The sequence below is a fragment of the Mustela erminea genome, chromosome 18 (assembly GCF_009829155.1).
Source record: "Mustela erminea isolate mMusErm1 chromosome 18, mMusErm1.Pri, whole genome shotgun sequence".
NCBI classification, from domain to species: Eukaryota; Metazoa; Chordata; class Mammalia; order Carnivora; family Mustelidae; genus Mustela; species Mustela erminea.
This window is the reverse complement of record NC_045631.1, coordinates 6,323,246-6,340,339: the sequence shown is the minus strand read 5'-3', so window position 1 is coordinate 6,340,339 and position 17,094 is coordinate 6,323,246. Positions and strand designations below refer to the sequence as shown.

The window sequence follows — 17,094 nt, the reverse complement described above, 5'->3', positions numbered from 1 at the left end:
CAAACCCGAGGCCCCATCCTGTTCTCGACTCCCAGCCAATAGTGTGCTCCGCTTGCTGAATTGTCCCCTCTCCTGATCCAAAGCCCTTCCAATCCGAAGGCAGCGCAGGTGGCTGCTCTGTACAAGAAAGCTTCAGGCCGGGGGAACACTGGGTTGAGAAAGCCACTGCCTTCAACACCAGGCACTTGCCTCTCTTAACACTGCCCTGCCCCTGCCAGCACATTCCTCAGGGCGATCGTATGGCAAACTTGATTCTGGGGGCCCAGATGTGAAAATCTAATGGTTCTAAATCTACTGGGAGACCTTGAGCAAATTTCTTAAGGTCTTCACATCTCCTCATCTGTACAAGCAGCTTTGCGACCTCCCAGAGTTGGTATGAAAATAAAAGCATATGGACTGATATGATTTTGGGGGGGGGGGGTTAATGCACCATAAAATATATGTGTATATATATTATATGTATATGTAATGTGCTCTGGATAATATAGTATATGGTATGTAAAACAGACTGTTTTAAATAGTCCACGAGCTCTGTGAGCCTCAAATTTTGTTCCCTCTGGAGCGAGCTCTTCGTCTAGGTTTTATTTTTAGACAGAACAGTATTTTTTATTATAAGAGCATAGGATCTGGGTTCTCAGTAGTGCCTGAAAAACAGCCATGAGCCTTTGCTAATCCTTACAGCCAGTGGTAACCTTGCAGGGTCCCAGACAAAGCCTGGGGCTCTCTTCAAAAAAGCCTAAAGACCTAATCTGGACAATAACCACCCCTGTCCGGAGATGAAAATGACAAGAAAGCTTTCCATAGACAGTCTCTTGAAAGGGAGAAAATAAATGATAACAGTATCCAGAGCACTTTATAGACTACAGTGTAAATGTTACAATGATAATAACTCTTCATTTCTCTGAAACACAACCCAAGGTAACAAAGAAATGAGAATAGTAGCACATCTTAAGAGAGAGCCATGATCATGATCCCGGGGTCTTCGGATCAAGCCCCATGTCGGGCTCCCTGCTTGGCAGTTTCCCTCTGCCCCTTCCCCTGCTTATGTCCCCTCTCTATCTGTCTCTGTCAAATAAATTTAAAAACAGAGAGAGGGAGAGAGAGAGAGCGCCACAGGAAGCTCCCAGTTGTTGATTTAGAAACAATGATTTAAAGGTATTGTACAGGGTGCCTGGGTGGCTCAGTGGGTTGGGCCACTGCCTTCGGCTCGGGTCTTGATCTCAGGGTCCTGGGATTGAGTCCCGCATTGGGCTCTCTGCTCAGCGGGGAGCCTGCTTCCCCCCCCACCCCCCCGCCTGCCTCTCTGCCTACTTGTGATCTCTCTCTGTCAAATAAATAAATAAAATCTTAAAAAAAAAGTTATTGTACATTAACACACCATATCATAGTTACACTAACAATTAATATTGAATTGATATTCATCTGTGAATAAAACTGCTACAAATTATTACACATGGGCACACCCCTGCACTATGTCAAACACTTTTTTTTAAAGACTTTATTTAATTATTTGACAGACAGAGATCACAAGTGCCCTTGTGTCAAACACTTCTATGCTTTCTCACTAAAGCCTCACAGAATCTCCACGGGGAAGGCTTCTTTGTTGCCACCTCTACCAAGAGAGAGGTGGAGGTTCGCCTATAACCAGGAAGGGCAAAGCTAGGATTTGAACCCACAGCAGCCAGACTGCAGAGCCCACCCCAACAAAACATACATTTACAGTTTCCAATGCTGATTAACATGAGGGGCCATGGGTTTTCTGCCTTCACAGAGGAGTGAGGTTTTTAGGTTAAGTTTTTTGGGGGTGTTTTGTTTTGTTTTAGATTTTATTTATTTGAGAGAGAGAGAGAGAGAGCATGAGCAGGGAGTGAGGCAGGGGAGTGGGGGAAGGAGAGAAGTAGATTTCCCACTGATCAGGGAGAGCCCAACGTGGGGCTCGATCCCAGAACCCTGAGATCATGACCAGAGCTGGAGGCAGACATTTAACCAACTGAGCCACCCAGATACCCCTGGGTTATAGTCTGAATGTGAACATGCTTTAGGATTGGAGGGAATTTATCCAGAACTTAAACTGACCAGGTGCTCAGCCACCTCCTGGTCTCATTCCTCAGATATATTCTCTCTAATTGCCACTCCTCCTGTAAGGACCTATTTAACCAGAGGCTTCCATTAAGGTTACACAACAGCCTTGTTTAACACTTAAAATGTCCCTGCTCCCCTTCCCCCAAGGGGACTGACTTAAAAACAAGTCCCAGAAACCAGCACCAGCTGCAGGTAACAAGGCCCAGACACAAGGGTGGGTCAGGCCAGGTGGAGACATCGATCAGTCAGTCGGGAGTTGCATACTGTCTCCCTAGCTACCAAGGAGTATGGGGCGCGCCCTTTGGGAGCCTTTTGAGCGCCAATTCTAACCAAGGTGTGACAGGCTAGGTCAAATGTTTACTGTAGGGTAAATTGTAATTCAGTTGGTCACCTAGCATCACTGTGGAGTTTCCTGTATGTGTTACAATCTCATTGGCCACCTGTGCGCGGCCAGGCCCGACCGCATGGCCTTTGCCCTTAAAAGCTAGACTGTGAAACAGAGAAGGGTCGCCCTCTCTGTAAGAGGCATGGTCCTGGCCGGTCAGTTTGATTCTTTTTGATGCTTGGCGCGAAATAAATCTTTGCTTGACCTTCGCTCCTTTAATCATGGCCCCTTTTTTGGGGGGGGGGGCATAATACTCCAGGACTTAAATAAACAAACAGTGGTCACTGCTAGTTGATTTATTACTGAAGTAATTCCTGGTTATTATAGCAGACCTAAGAGACACTGAATAATCAAACTAAAGAACATGGGAATATAGAAAGAATATAAGAAAAATTCAACATTACTCCCAATCTTACCACTTGGAGATAATCATCTGGGGGATGGGTCTTTCTCAGCTGTTTCCTATGCATATAGTTCAACACTTTGGGTATGTTTGTGATGTGTTTTGATTCCTAATTTGTGGAGCTTAAAATACTTCAACTTTCCAAAGTATTTTCTTTCAAAACTGCCTGTGATCAAGAAATGAGTTTGAGATTTGACATTTATTGATATTTCAGTGAGTGTTGTGTTGGGGGTGGGCACAGTTAAAATCAAAACTGTCTTCTGATATTCTAGGTCATGTCAGAGGCTTAAAATACATAGTCAGTTTACTGTTAAGTGTTCACATCCTACAAATCCCAAGGTGAATGTTTGTCTATTCGATTAGGTTTACAGAATTGTGTTTTCTTCTACCACTATGATGATGTCAATTTCCCTTTAGATGCTGGCATATTTAAAAATTTCTCAGGGGTGCCTAGATGGCTCAGTTGGTTAAGCATCTGCCTTAGGCTCAGGTCATGATCTCAGGGTCCTGGGTTCAAGCCCTGAGCCTGGAACTCCCTGCTCAGTGGGGGGCGTGCTTCTCCCTAACCCTCTCCTCCACCCCCCAGCCTACCACACCCGCTCACTCTCTTTCCTGTTCTTTCAAATAAATAAAATATTTTAAAAACATAAAAAACTTAATTTCATAGATACCAATACATTAAAAGATTCAAATGATATATATATATAGAGAGAGAGAGAGAAGATCTTCCCTCCTCCTAGCCCTGGGTATCACTGTGAACAGCGTGACTTATAGTCTTACAGATTTTTGTCTGTGTACTTATACCTATTTTTAAAAATAAAAATGCAAATATGCTGCCTGATTGTTTCAGTGTGTGTGTGTGTGTTTTAAACTAAGTGTATGTCTTGGAGATCTTTCCATGTCAGTTCATATAGAATTTTATCATCTCATTTTTGCTTTGCACTGCATTTCACCATATTTCGTGAGTGTAGCATAATTACCCACATCCTCCACTGACAGAGGTTTATGCTATTTCCATCCTCTTTGACATTATAAACTGTGATGTCCTGAAAATCCCAGTACATACAAGCATTTCTTTCAATTAGATGCCTTATTGTATCTTGGTGGACAGTGAGCTCATTTAAAATTCAATAGAAACTGGCAAAATCTATCCCTCGAGGCTTTTAGATGTGCTAACTAAGGGGATTAGGTGTCTGTTTTCTCCACGCTTGGAAAATACTTGATGTTATCGATACTTGGCATTTTTGCAGATCTGATGTTTGAAAAAAAATGTTTTCAATCTGCAAGTTCTTGAGTGTTAGTGAGTTGAATATATTTTATTTGCTTAGTGATGATTTTTTTCCTTTGAATTCTTCTGCTCTTTAGGTTGTGGACTTTTAATCTTATTGTTTATACAAGTCCTTTTAATAACTTTGAAAGTGTTTTCTTTCAATCTACTGTTTGATTTTTAAATTTCTTTTGCTGATTTTTTTCCCATGTAGCATTTTAAACTTTTTAAGTGGCCAAAAACATCAATTTGTATTTCTCTTCTGGCTTCAGTAATATGCTTCAGAAGGTGTGTCTTACTCCAAGATTATAAAACGATTTTGTTTTCTACTAATATTTTACAGATTTCTGTAGCTCTTTAATCCACATGGATTTTTTTAAAGACTCATAAAATAGCTGAATTCATTTACTTTCAAAAGGACATCAATTTTCCCAACACTTTCATCACATACGTTATTGCTAATTTGAATAGCCACCATTATTTGTTTAATAAATTGGAGATTAGGGGTGCCTGGGTGGCTCAGTGGGTTAAGCCTCTGCCTTCGGCTCAGGTCATGATCTCAGGGTCCTGGGATCGAGCCCCATATTGGGCTCTCTGCTCAGCGGGGAGCCTGCTTCCTCCTCTCTCTCTCTGCCTGCTTCTCTGCCTACTTGTGATCTCTGTCAAATAAATAAATAATAAATCTTAAAAAAAAATTGGAGATTAAATTCTAAATTAAATTAGTTTAGTTAATTTAGTTTAATAGAGATTAAATTCATACATATATACATAAAGGTGTATATGTATGTGTATACACACACAATTCTGATCCACTGATAATGTGTTTTACTCCTAACATGAATTACTATATCTATATATGTGTGTGTATCTTTATGTGTATATATCTTTCCCCCCCAGCTTTATTGCGGTGCAATGGACAAAACTGTAAGGTAAGAGTGCATGCGTGAGATGATGGTTTGCTGTGCATACTCATTGTGGAAGGACACCCACCACTGAGCTAATTAAGAGGGCTCTCCTTTTAGATACTTACCTTCATTTCTTTGGTGAGAACACTTATGTTCAGGGCTCTTAGCAAATTTCAATCATACACACAGTGCTATCAACGACAGTCACCATGTTATACGTTAAATCCATAGACCTGATTCATCTTATTACTGAAGGTTACTAGCCTCCGAATTCCTCCCACCCTCCAGCCCCTGGCAACCACCATTCTACTCCCTGGTACTAGATATTTCTTTTATAGCTATGTTTAGGGTCTTGAGGCAAGCCTACTATTGTTGGTGTTCTTTTTTTTTTTTTTTCTAGATTTATTTATTTGACAGAGATCACAAGTGGAGGGGGGGAAGCAGGCTCCCCACTGAGCAGAGAACCTGATGCGGGGCTCGATCAGGAACCTGAGACCATGACCTAAGCTGAAAGCAGAGGCTTAACCCACTGAGTCACCCAGGTGCCCCTTTTGGTGTTGGTTTTTAACAATTTCTTGAATTTCTGTTCTCAAATTGAGATTTAAGTAGTCAGCTTTCATTTCAAGTCCTAACATTCTGGGAGGAGGGCATGCATAATTTATCCATTAACTTGTACTAGAAGCAAGTCTCTTGATAAATCACTATTTAGGAAATCAAGGACAAGAATGGTAATTGGGAGTATGTCTGAGCTGTCATCCAGAATGAAACATGTTAAATCCACTTGGCCGAGTGGGCATATATGTTGGAGGGAGGGAAGGGTCTCTAGAGGGTAGGGTTGGGGAGTAGGAGGAGAGAGACAGCTTTTAGGCTACAACATCAACGGTCATCCTGACACAGTGGAACCGATGGCATCAGATGTGGTCTACATCAGGTATTGGGTTATGTTATGCTGACCAAGGTACTTTGAGCCTCAACTTCTTCATCTATAAAATGGGGATAATCACAGATGTCCCACAGCATTCTGTAAGGACTAAATGAGATCATAACAGTGCTACAGATAATAGGTTCTCATTAACTCTTCCACCTCTTTGCCTCTCCTTTGATGAGGCATCAGTCCTATGTGGTAGCACGTGGTCCCCAAAGACCAGATCACACAGAAGTTCCCAAAGGTATCCTTTGACTGTGGCTCCTTTTCCTTCCTATTTTAGACTGAAAAGGTGTGAAAAGCTTACTGAACACCAGTCATCGCTGAGTAAGTACCCAAGATGACTCTGAGCTAGTTCAATTACAGGGGCAAGTATTCACTGCCATATGGAAATTGGACTTGGGTTAAGCTTGGTACATGGCTGGTGCTCTAGAAATATTAGCTACCAAAGTGAATCACAAAGATTCCCACACTTGGATACTTAAATGATGAGTATCCTATAAGACAATTAAAAAGGCTATGTGCATTAAGATTTTCACAGTAATGTTACTTAAAATATAAAAATTATAACTGTCTTCATTTTCCAACCCAAGTGGGGAAGGTTTAACAAATTCCAATATACTCACTTGATGGACTTTGAAAAAATCTTCAAAACAAGAATGTGTTACTACATAGCAGCTCAGAAAACAACTTATGATATCATGCTCCCTGATTAAAAACACTGAGCATAAACTTATGTATATTCTCACTGTAACTTTATAAAAATCTTTATGCATCTGGACAAGGACAGGAAGGAAACACAAAATAGTAAAAACTTTTAAAGTATCGAGGAGATTACTTTTCAATTAATGTTGAATAGCATTTTCTCTTTCTGGCCTGTTTTGGAGCCTTTTCACCCCGTCTGGAGCTTGAGTACCAAAAAAGTTCCACATGGAAACTGACCTCAGGCAGAGAAACCAGCCCCACCAGTCCTGAGGAGAACAAAGTCAAATGACTTCCGGAAGAAAGAGTGTTTCGGGAAATAGGAAAGTCAGAAAGCTGTGGGCGACATTCCAGTCACTTCTCCTTATCTGTGAAAGGAGGATATTCCCTGGGGCCACCTGACTTTGTTTCCTAAGAAATGGATGACTTTTCACTCAAGGGGCTGAGAAGGGGCTCAGGGGGCAGAGAAGAATGAGATGCAGATTGAGGGTAGAAGACTTACTTAGGGGATGGACCAAACCGGGGTGCCAGCAAGGGGTGCTGGGCAAGACATCTAAGTATCTGAGAGGTTGTGGGTCCGCGCTTCATTGCTACACCTACCGAGGGATGGCTAAGTCTCCACACATGAGCAAAGCAGTTATATACACTTTACAATGTTACAGTAGCGTAAGTCAGTATTTCTGCTGCTAGCCTGCTACTGCTTCTTTAATCTAAGGTGGCTGGATACAACAAACCTCCACTAGAGTGATCGAAATGATAAGAGAACTACGTACTCCAATAGCATCTATGGGGAGAAGGAAAAATGTATCTTCCATCAACCAATAGGAGAAAAGGAAGAAATTAGTCTTCCTTCAGTGGCTCCTGAGGGCACTCTGCTGTGCCCAGATAGATAGAAAGATACACACATACATACATACATACATACATAGGTAAAGTCAGGAACAACCTTATTTGTTCTAAATTTCTGGGAATAAATAACATTTGCACAGCATTTGGAGATGCTCATATTTTACCTGGGAATAAGATCTGAAACTGGTTAAGTGAAGTTTGACTTACTAGTTCTCCTGGAGGACATCAGCATAGAAGTTAGAGCAGATTAGTCATTAAAAACCACCAAACACTACCTGTTTAGAAAGCTGAACTTCTAAGCACAGAAAGAGGAAGGCTGCAATACAATTACTTGGCTATGAGTTTTGAGGGGGTTTTTATAATCCTATTTATGTCCATCGAAAGATTTTAACTCTTCCATATTTGTCTCTGATGCAATTCATGTCACCAGGTCACATTATCCCTTCCTGTATGGGGACAGGGACTTATTTCTGTACAAGAAACTATTAATAATTTTGCAAAGGTCTTTCCCTCACAGATGGCATGAATCATTTTATCAGTATGGAAACAAAGGCCCAGGGAGCAGGGTTGATTCCCAGCCAAGGTCATGGAATGAGAGGGAATGTGATGGGCTCCCCCCCCTCCCACCCCCTGCCATGGCCTTGCTCATGGGAGAGCATGAGTGGGCCGGGGAAGGCAGACACCTGTGAAATGCACCTGCTGATTCCTCCTTCCGGATCTGGGCAGAGACGCAGGCTAGCTGGTCACCATCTGCTAGATGGCCAGTGAGTTCTTGCTAGTAACAGGGAAATAGAGGTGACGAAAGATCACCTTATGCTCTAGCATCTTCTAACTCACGTTTGGCTTCCCTGAAGTATACAAAGGTTGGACCCTGAGGCTGAACACTTCTAGGTTAGCAATGTGCTGGTTTCTCTCCAATGTAATTTAACAAGATTAGTCCATCCAATCTGGTTCAATCCAACTTGACTAAGTCTTCCTGACATGCCTGGAAAAGATGAATGCTACTCTTTCTGGTCTTGAAAAACTTATTTTTTTTTAAAGGACCCTGGGCACACTAAATTGGACTAATTACAATGATTGATTCATATTATATTGCTACATAGGATCACTAAGCCCTGAATGAACACTGCTTAATTAACTTGCTTAATAATAAATATACAGGCACCCACTGCTTAACCTAAGAACTCCACCAGCAACTGGCTCTTTACTTAAGGCTATACCCTACCTTCTCACCCAGCTTCCCTTGTTAATTAATTATTCCCCACAGGAACTACTTTTCTGAATTTTGTATTTATCTCTCTCCTTCTCTTGCTGTTCTAGTTTTAATACACAACACCTATGCCTAAAAATATATAAAAACATGGATTGCTGGGGTGCCTGGATGGCTAAGTCGGTTAGGCATCTGCCTTCAGCTCAGGTTATGATCCAGGGGTCCTGGGATCAAACCCAATCTCGGGCTCCCTGCTCAGCAGGGAGTCTGCTTCTCTCCCTCCCTCTGCCCCTCCCCCCTCACTCATGCTCTCTCTTGTTCTCAAATAAAATTGTTGACTTTTATTGCTTTTGAATAGTCTTCAGGGGAAGAATAAAATGTATCTGTAACACACACCGAATGGTGCCCTCCTTACGCTGATCATGGTTCTACATGCTGGGGAAGAAAACAGCGAAACAAACTAATGAACAAAAATTCTGGCCTCTATGGTGGACAAATAACAAACAAATAACCAAGTCACAAGTTTAATACACCCAATTAATGATAAGAGCTATGGATAAAAAGAAGACGGGTGGGTGGTCGGGGCTCTTGCCCCAGTAATGAAGATGTGAAGGATGGCCGTCCAGTACGAGAGTACAGCTCACACAGCTGCGACAGGCGGGAACAGCAATGGGCTCAAGCAGGTGGCCTGAGCCAGACCCCGAGTGTTCCTTGGCTTTTAAAAAAAGACTTTAAATTCCCATTTAGGAATGAAAATGCACTCATCGTTTAAGGTCCTGCCAGTTGTGTTCTCATGCGGATTTCTGCACAGGCACATGCACAGGGAAAGGGAAGGTCGGCTCTAAGATTCCATGTTAGGATGGGGAAGGTTTCTGTCCTGCTCCCCAACTGTATACCTAGCCCCCAGCTTCTCGTAACATCCACTGCAAGGGAAACGTGGAAGACATAGCTGTCGAATGAATGAATGAAAGAATGAATGAATGAATGAATGATATATAACTCACACAGAGCATTTTCCAGGTCACCTGTGAGCTTCTTAAGGACGGGGTTATAATCCTACAAAGATTATCCCTGGGGTAGGGAGCAGTGAAGCCTGATACCAATTAATAACAAAGATCCAAGGAGAGAAAGAGTGAGTGGGCATATAAGCAAGCAGCTAGGAAGGAAAACCATCAGAATGCTAACCTCGGGGGTGCGGGGCAGGGGCGCAGGACAGACGAGGGATAGACCTGCCAGGAACCTACCTATGGAAATCACCCTATTAAAGAATTCACTGTTGCCAACTGTGAGCTTCTCTGTTCAGGGCAGAATTTTCCACAATGTGTTTATCCAGCTAAACCTGCCCCATGGGATGCTGTGTAAATAAATAACTAAATAAATGTGTGAAACACGTTTGGGAATCACTACTTTTTAAAAGTTCACAGTATAGGGCACCTGGGTGGCCTCAGTGGGTTAAGCGTCTGCCTTTGCTTCAGGTCATGATCCCAGTGTCCTGGCACTGAGTCCCTCGTCGGGCTCTCTGGTTGGCAGGTAGTCTGCTTCTCCCTCTGCCCCTCCCTCTGCTCATGCTCTCTCTCTTTCTCTCTCAAAAATGAATAGAAAAATCTTTTTTTTAAAAAAAGTTCATACTATACATCAGAACTAGTAAGGTCTTCCAGAAATCCTGCAGTTAAAGATACATCATACTTGTCTCCCTCTTGTTACAAATGTCATATCCCACAGATGTTAAGGCCCCGGAGAATCCGTCTTCTGTGGACCATGGTGGGGAAAACAGTGGGACTGTGGCCATGTAATCCATAGTAAGGGAAAACTTCTGCAGAACAAAGTCTGCAGAACGAAGTCTGCAGGACAGAGGGATGGTGGAGGTTAAGGAAGGTGGGAATGCTATATTAGAAGGTGGGGATCATAAACGGAATAAAGTGCCCCTCCCCCAAGATGTCCACATCCAAATCCCTGGGACCTATGAATATGTCACTTCACATGGTCTTAGGGATTGCATCTTGCCCCTCCCTCTCCAAATTCATATGCAGAAGCCTTAAACCCCAGTGGCATGTATTTCCTTTGGGAAATATTAGGTGTAGATGAGATCAGGGGAGTGAGCCCTGCCAATGGGACTCTCTTGGGAACAAGAGAACTAGAGAGCTCACCCTTCCGCACCCCTAGCTCTCTTCTTTCTTTCTCTTTCCATCTACAGCCATGATAGTCCCCGTGTCGTGTGTCTAATTATTCCACCCAAAGTTGTGGATGAAATTCAGCTGACCTTAAAGGAGGGAGATTATCCTGAATGAGCCCAGTGGAATCACGAAATTCTTATATGTGCAAATGAGAGAGAGACTTGAAATTGCTACACTGTTGCTTTGGCAGAAGGCAGAAGCGACCATGAAGCAAGGGACCCAGGCTCCTCTAGGACCTAAAAGTCAAGAAAACAGATTCTTTGGAGTCTTCAAAAGGAGCACGGCTGTGCTAACACCTCGATTTTAGCCCAGTGAGACTCTTCTCAGACTTCTGACCTCCGTAACTAGAAGATAATACATATGTGCTGTTTCAAGCCACTAACCTTGTGGTAATTTGCTACAGGAGGCGGATACCACCGTTATTGAGAAAGGAATTAGTGGCAAAGAAAGAATTAGTTCAGCTAGGAGCAGTTTGTAACGGACGCCCAGAGTGAAAATCAGCCCTACGCTTCCTTCTATTCTGCTTGCATCCAGGAGAAATTCCTGAAAGATCTTGATAGAACAAGTTTCCCCAAATTTTAAAAATAACCTCCTGGTCTTTTTCGATAGTAAGATGGAATTGAGCAGTTAAGATATTTGCACTCAAGAAGACTTCACAGGAAAAAGTAGTCTTCCTCGAAATAGTGAAGCAACGCATGCGCACATGAACAATTATCTTAGATTATTGTGTTAATTACGAAGACGACAGGTGTGATTCATTGATTCCTTCAAGAAATATGTATTGAACACCTACTGTATGTCCAGATCCCTGAGAACACAACAGTCGCAAAACGTCACGATAATGGTTTTATGAAGTTTGTCGTTTTCAAATATTACAAAAATACTCAAGGCCATTCCCTTGGGGGAAAAAAAATCAAATCTTAGGGCTGGAAGCAATTGCAGATTAAACTAGTACAACAGAGTCAGCCACTGCCTCTCCAGTTCCTGCTTTGCATGTGCTTTGGGTTCTTTTGGCCGCGATCCCAAGTCTGGGAGTCCTTGCACTTGAGCACCAATCAGCCTGTCTGCTGAGCCCCCTCACCGCCCCTGCCCCCGACCCCCACCCCCAGAGCAGAAAGCCCAGAGAGAAGCTCCCATGTTCTTTCTCTGGCTTCCACCCCAGGTGACCCAGCACTCATGTTCCTGGCACCCCCTCCTCATTCCAAGTCTCCTCTTTCGTGCCTAACATGTGAATTTTGCATTTTGAGGCATCGTTGGGCATCCAAAACCTCGAGAGCTTGATGGCGTAGTGGGGGGCTGGCACAGAGAGTTGGTCAAAGGTTGCTCAGTTTGAAGGTAGGGTTGCCAGAGAAAATACAGAATGGCTAGTTCATTTTGGATTTTCAGATAACAGTATGTCCCTAATTTGGCAATATGCTAAAAAATTATTCATTGTTTATCTAAAATTCAAATCCAATGGGGCATCTTGTGTTTTTACTTATTAAATCTGACAGCCCTAAATTTGTGGGGAAAGGAGGCAAGATCATGGGTTTGCCTTTGCGTGGACTGTTTGAGTCAGAAGAGGAGACAAAAAGCCAAAGAAATATGGCCGTTCTCTTGAAGGGAATCCATGAATGGATCTCTCTCTCCTCTTTTGATTCTTTGTGCATTGTGTGTGTTTGTATGTGTGTGTGTGTACCCACAAGTCGGATCTGAGGTGTGTTGACACAAGGATTATGATATTGATGGTAACGGGTGACAGAGATACTGATCACAGATATTGACAAAACAAGTGAGAATTTTTAGAAGGTAAAAAAGTGATCAGTCTAAAAGTAATACTACTTACTGCATTTATAGAAACTACCATTTATGTCCAACAGCTACACAGCCCCATCACAATTTTGTTTGCTCCCAGTTTTTGTGCGTCTTCATAAAACCATAAAATGTTACGAAAGGGTCTGCGGGATCACCTAATCCAAATCTGACATTTAAAGGTTAAGTAACCAAGACTCGGAGAGAGGAAGTGACCAACCAGGGATCGTGCCCTGTCATAACAATATTTTTCGAGGGCTTACCACGTACCAGGCATTTTTAAAATGCTCTGCTTTTATCATCACATTTAATCCTTGCAACCGCCATATAACAACCGTTATTCGGATAAAGCAAATTGCGGCAGAGAGAATTATGACATTTATCTAAGGTCAAGGTTATACAGTTGGAAAATAGAGATGCCTGCAAAACACCCAGCTAGTTTGGCTCCAGATTCGCACACTCAACCATGAAACCCCACAGCCTCTCAAGTAAGAGGAGTTTATATCATTAAATATGTTAAAACATGCAAAATATCCCAGTTTATTGCTCCAGATTTGCACACTCAACCATGAAACCCCACAGCCTCTCAAGTAAGAGGAGTTTATATCATTAAATATGTTAAAACATGCAAAATATCCCAGTTTACTGCTCCAGTAGCAGGATTTTGTCCTTAATAACAAGGACACATGAGCATAGTTTACAGGAAGCTGGTTGGCATATGCTCACTTATAAACAAGCCCACACACATGGGACGTTTTGCTGTGATCAGAGAACAATTTAGTTGCAATTATTTTTTGAAATAATTTTAATTAGACACATCACGCCAAGGTCTACCAGCAAACCCAACACCGTCAGTGGGACAGAGTTTTACGAATTTACATTAGGAGTAGCTCCTGAAAGCAAAGAAGAAAAAAGCAAATGGAGCAGAAATGAAAACAGAGAAGAGGCTTTCCCAGTCACTGTTAAACACAGAATAAAAGATGTTCTCTTAGGAAGAGGCAGGCCCTCTTTGCTATCAGGCTGCTTACCCAAGGTCTGAGCTGGTACAGCCAGCCAGACTTGATGTAATTATATCCAGGAAGAATCATCGAGGTCTGCAACATGACATTTACTTGGTTTCACATGCTGCTTGTTGTGTGTGTGTGTGTGTGTCTTTCAGGAGATTATCAGCCCCTTGTATCTCCAGTCACCAAAGTGCTTTGTCCATTTCTAGCCCCCAGTTGGGCTGTTTCTCAAAGCTGGAGAATTAAGCATGCCTATATCTGTGTTGATATCATGTCTTCCCCAAGCTACCCTTTCCTGTGATGCAAAAGTCTGTCCAAGCTTAGCAGAAAAGAAAAGAAAAAAGGAAAAAAAAGAGAGAGAGAGAAAGAGAGAGAGAGAGAAAAGAGGGAAAAAAAGGAAGAAAAAGAAAAAGAAAGCGAGTAGGCAACTGGAATTCTCAGAAGCCCCAGGCTCCACTAACCCGCTAAATCAGGAATTAGGAATTCCCTCTCCTCCGCTTTCCCCAAGGAAGGATTCCTTGATGAGTTTCCTAAGACTGCGGTGCAGTGCTCCTACCAAGTACTTCAACTCCTTTTAGAGACAAACCAGCCCCTCCCCTGCCCCTTCCATGGACAGAGCCAGGGTGCATCCCAAAATGAGCTTAGCTTCTTGCAAAAACCAGTCTGCATCTTCTCTTCTTCAGAAAGGTGGCAGTGTTGCCCTGCCGTTTTGACCACATTACACAGCAGAGGCAAGGTCTCTAGCGGATTAGCAGGCCAACCAGCGCACCTCGCCAGGGAAAGGAGAGGAAGGACATCATCCGCTGTGGAACCCAACGCCTGGCAGGTTCACCCCGGAGCCTCGGCGCACCGAGGCTCGCGGCCACGGAAACTCTTGAATGGTCATCTCCCTTCAGCAGTACAGAGCCTTAGAAAACCCCCAACAGACCCCACCGATTATCTAAGAGCCAGAAGCCTCTAAGGAACTCCCAGATGACCCTTAACTTTCCAACACCCATTTTTGAAACACGAATCCCAAGCGAAAACACTTGGTGGTCCCATTTAGCAGAGCTGCGGAGAATCATCGTAAAGGAGGCTGGCATCCTACCATCGACCACCTGTTACCGGGAACGTTCACATAGGAGTTCTCAAAGTAATCCACCTTCTAAGTAGGAATTCTGCCATTTATTGAGTGGTTTGTCGCCGCTTTTATAAAACCAATATTACACACATTGCTGTTGAGAAAGAACTTCAGGGGGCGAGCGTCTCCCTGTCTAAACGTGGGGACCCACATGTTGATACCTTCCATGGGCGCCTAGACCAACACTTCATGGCGAGCGGCTGGACTTCCCGGCTCTACCTACCACTCACCTTCACTCCGCGTCCTCTCTGAGAAGTTTCTGTATGCGCCACTAACACAGAAATTTGGGGGGGGGGGAAATTCTCCATTTATAAATATCAGATGGTTTGGGAAAAAATATTTGTGGCACTGGACTTTTTTTTTTTTTTCTACAGTGATGTCATCCTAAATACTTGGTGTGCTCCAAATTTGCTATTTTTACTTCCCCCAAGTGACTTTTTTGGGAAATACATTTGTTTGGATTAGCTACATTTTAAGTGACCCTGTATCTATTAATACACAGCGTCAGGTTCATCTTCTCAGCAGTTACAACTGATATTATGTAGCTCTCCAACTTGAAATCCCTTATTTGTTCATTTTCAAAGTCCTTCCTTTCCGATGGACCCCTCCAAAATTTCTATTCACAGATACAGAAAAAAAATGAAATAAAAACAAACAAAAATCACATCCAACATTTCAAAGCACTGAAAACGGAAGACATTTGAGTTTCCCGCACCCCCCCTCCCCAAACCCCAAAGTCAAATAAAAGTCTTCACTTTCAAAAATGTGCTTTGGCGGGGGACAAAGTGGAAGGAGCCACGGGCGGCTTTGGAACACTGGTTGGGAAGCGGTTGTGAGCTGCAGAAGAGGAAAGTTAACAAGAAATGCTAAGCGACTTAGCCCTACCTGATCTGAATTTGCTCCTAATCAGCAAAGAATGCTCAGACCCCAGGAGTGTCATGTTGAGCCTCAACGAGCCGCTGGTCCCTTGGCCAGACGCCCCCTGTTTTCCACCAGGAACGGGCTCCCGGGAGCCCAGCGGAGCGCAGCTAACAACCCAGAACGCATCCAACTCTCCGGGAGCGCCCCTGGGTGGGAGGACCGCGGCAGCCGGCGGCCGAGACCGGTGTCCCCAGGCAACCGGCGGCTCCCCCCTCGCTGCGCGGGGCTAACTGACTCCTAGCCGGCGGGACCCTCCTCCTGCGCCGAGTCCGGCCGGCCGCGGCGGCATCCCAGGCGTGCCCGGCTGATGTCATAGGCTGCCAGCGACCGCGGAGTATCGCCACCACGCCTTTATGAAGGGCTCAAGTTTGCCACCCGATACTTTTTTACTCCTGACAGCGGCTCAGCCAATCAGGCGCGGCGAGCCCCGGCCGGCGGCCGCCCGGGGGGAGCGGCGGGAGCGGGGTCCCGGCCGGCAGCGGGTGGGCGGTGCGCGGGGGCGCAGGGGCTGCGCGGGGGTGGGTGCGAGCCTCCCGCGGCGCAGGAAGCGCGCGCGCGCGCACGCGGGGAACCCAGCTGGGCTCCGGACTCAGCGCGCTCCCACCTTCTCTCCGCGTTCCCGGGCCTCGGGGGCGCAGGCAGAGCCGAGCGGCCGCGGGGAAAGGGAAAAGCTTTTCATTTTCCCGGGGTGGATGCGCGGATCCGGCCCGGGGACGCAAGGCCTTCCGTCTCGGGGAAGACACAGCAGCGGAACGGACGTGGGGGGGCAGGAGTGTGGGACTCAAGGAGGGAGGGTCTCAGGAGCGGGGGAGGGGGTCAGAGCTGGGGTCGGGCTTAGCTTGCAAAGGCTCTAGGCTTTTCCTACGCGTGAGTCCCTCCTTCGGGGAAAAGTCTATTCTGAAGCCCCAACGGAGTTACTGGACGTCTAGAATGTGCCAGGGGTTATAAGCTCTACCTGATCTGAATTGGCTCCTCATCACCAAAGAAGGCTCATCGGGGAGTGCAACAGGCTCTGCTCTCAAGAAGCTCACTCAGTAGGTGATGGCACTGAAAATAAAACCGAAACTGTACCTACATGATGTTGGGTTGAGTTGATTTATAACCTTCTACACGCATGGGCCCCAGATCTCCTGGATCACATACGTAATTGCTTAGGACTCAGGAGAACGCAACCCTTAAAAGGTTAGGGGGTGACAGGTGAAGACCTGATAGGACAAGCTCCTGGGACAACTTCTGGTGTCCTGAGTTCAGACCTCTGCTGGAATGCTCTGATCCTTGACTCCATTCTTTGGATCAGACCAGTCCTTTGTGCACAAGTCTTCTGAGCAAGGAAGGGCCCTGCCTGGGTCAGAAGGG

The 17,094-nt window shown here is 44.6% G+C and overlaps 1 protein-coding gene across 5 annotated transcripts in view; it reads right to left on the bottom strand.

Moving 5' to 3' along the window:
• Positions 1-16,161, bottom strand: part of MYOCD (myocardin) — a 96,553-nt gene extending 80,392 nt beyond the window's left edge. For 2 of the 5 annotated variants that reach the window (XM_032321442.1, XM_032321444.1), the window contains exon 1: positions 15,703-16,161. In XM_032321442.1, coding sequence (XP_032177333.1) covers positions 15,703-15,757 — 55 coding nt within the window. In that variant the 5' untranslated portion in view covers positions 15,758-16,161. Of the gene's footprint in view, positions 1-15,047; positions 15,112-15,702 lie in introns of those variants that run through there. The other 3 variants (XM_032321445.1, XM_032321446.1, XM_032321448.1) reach the window with 2 other exon arrangements.
• Positions 16,162-17,094: the final 933 nt, after the last annotated feature.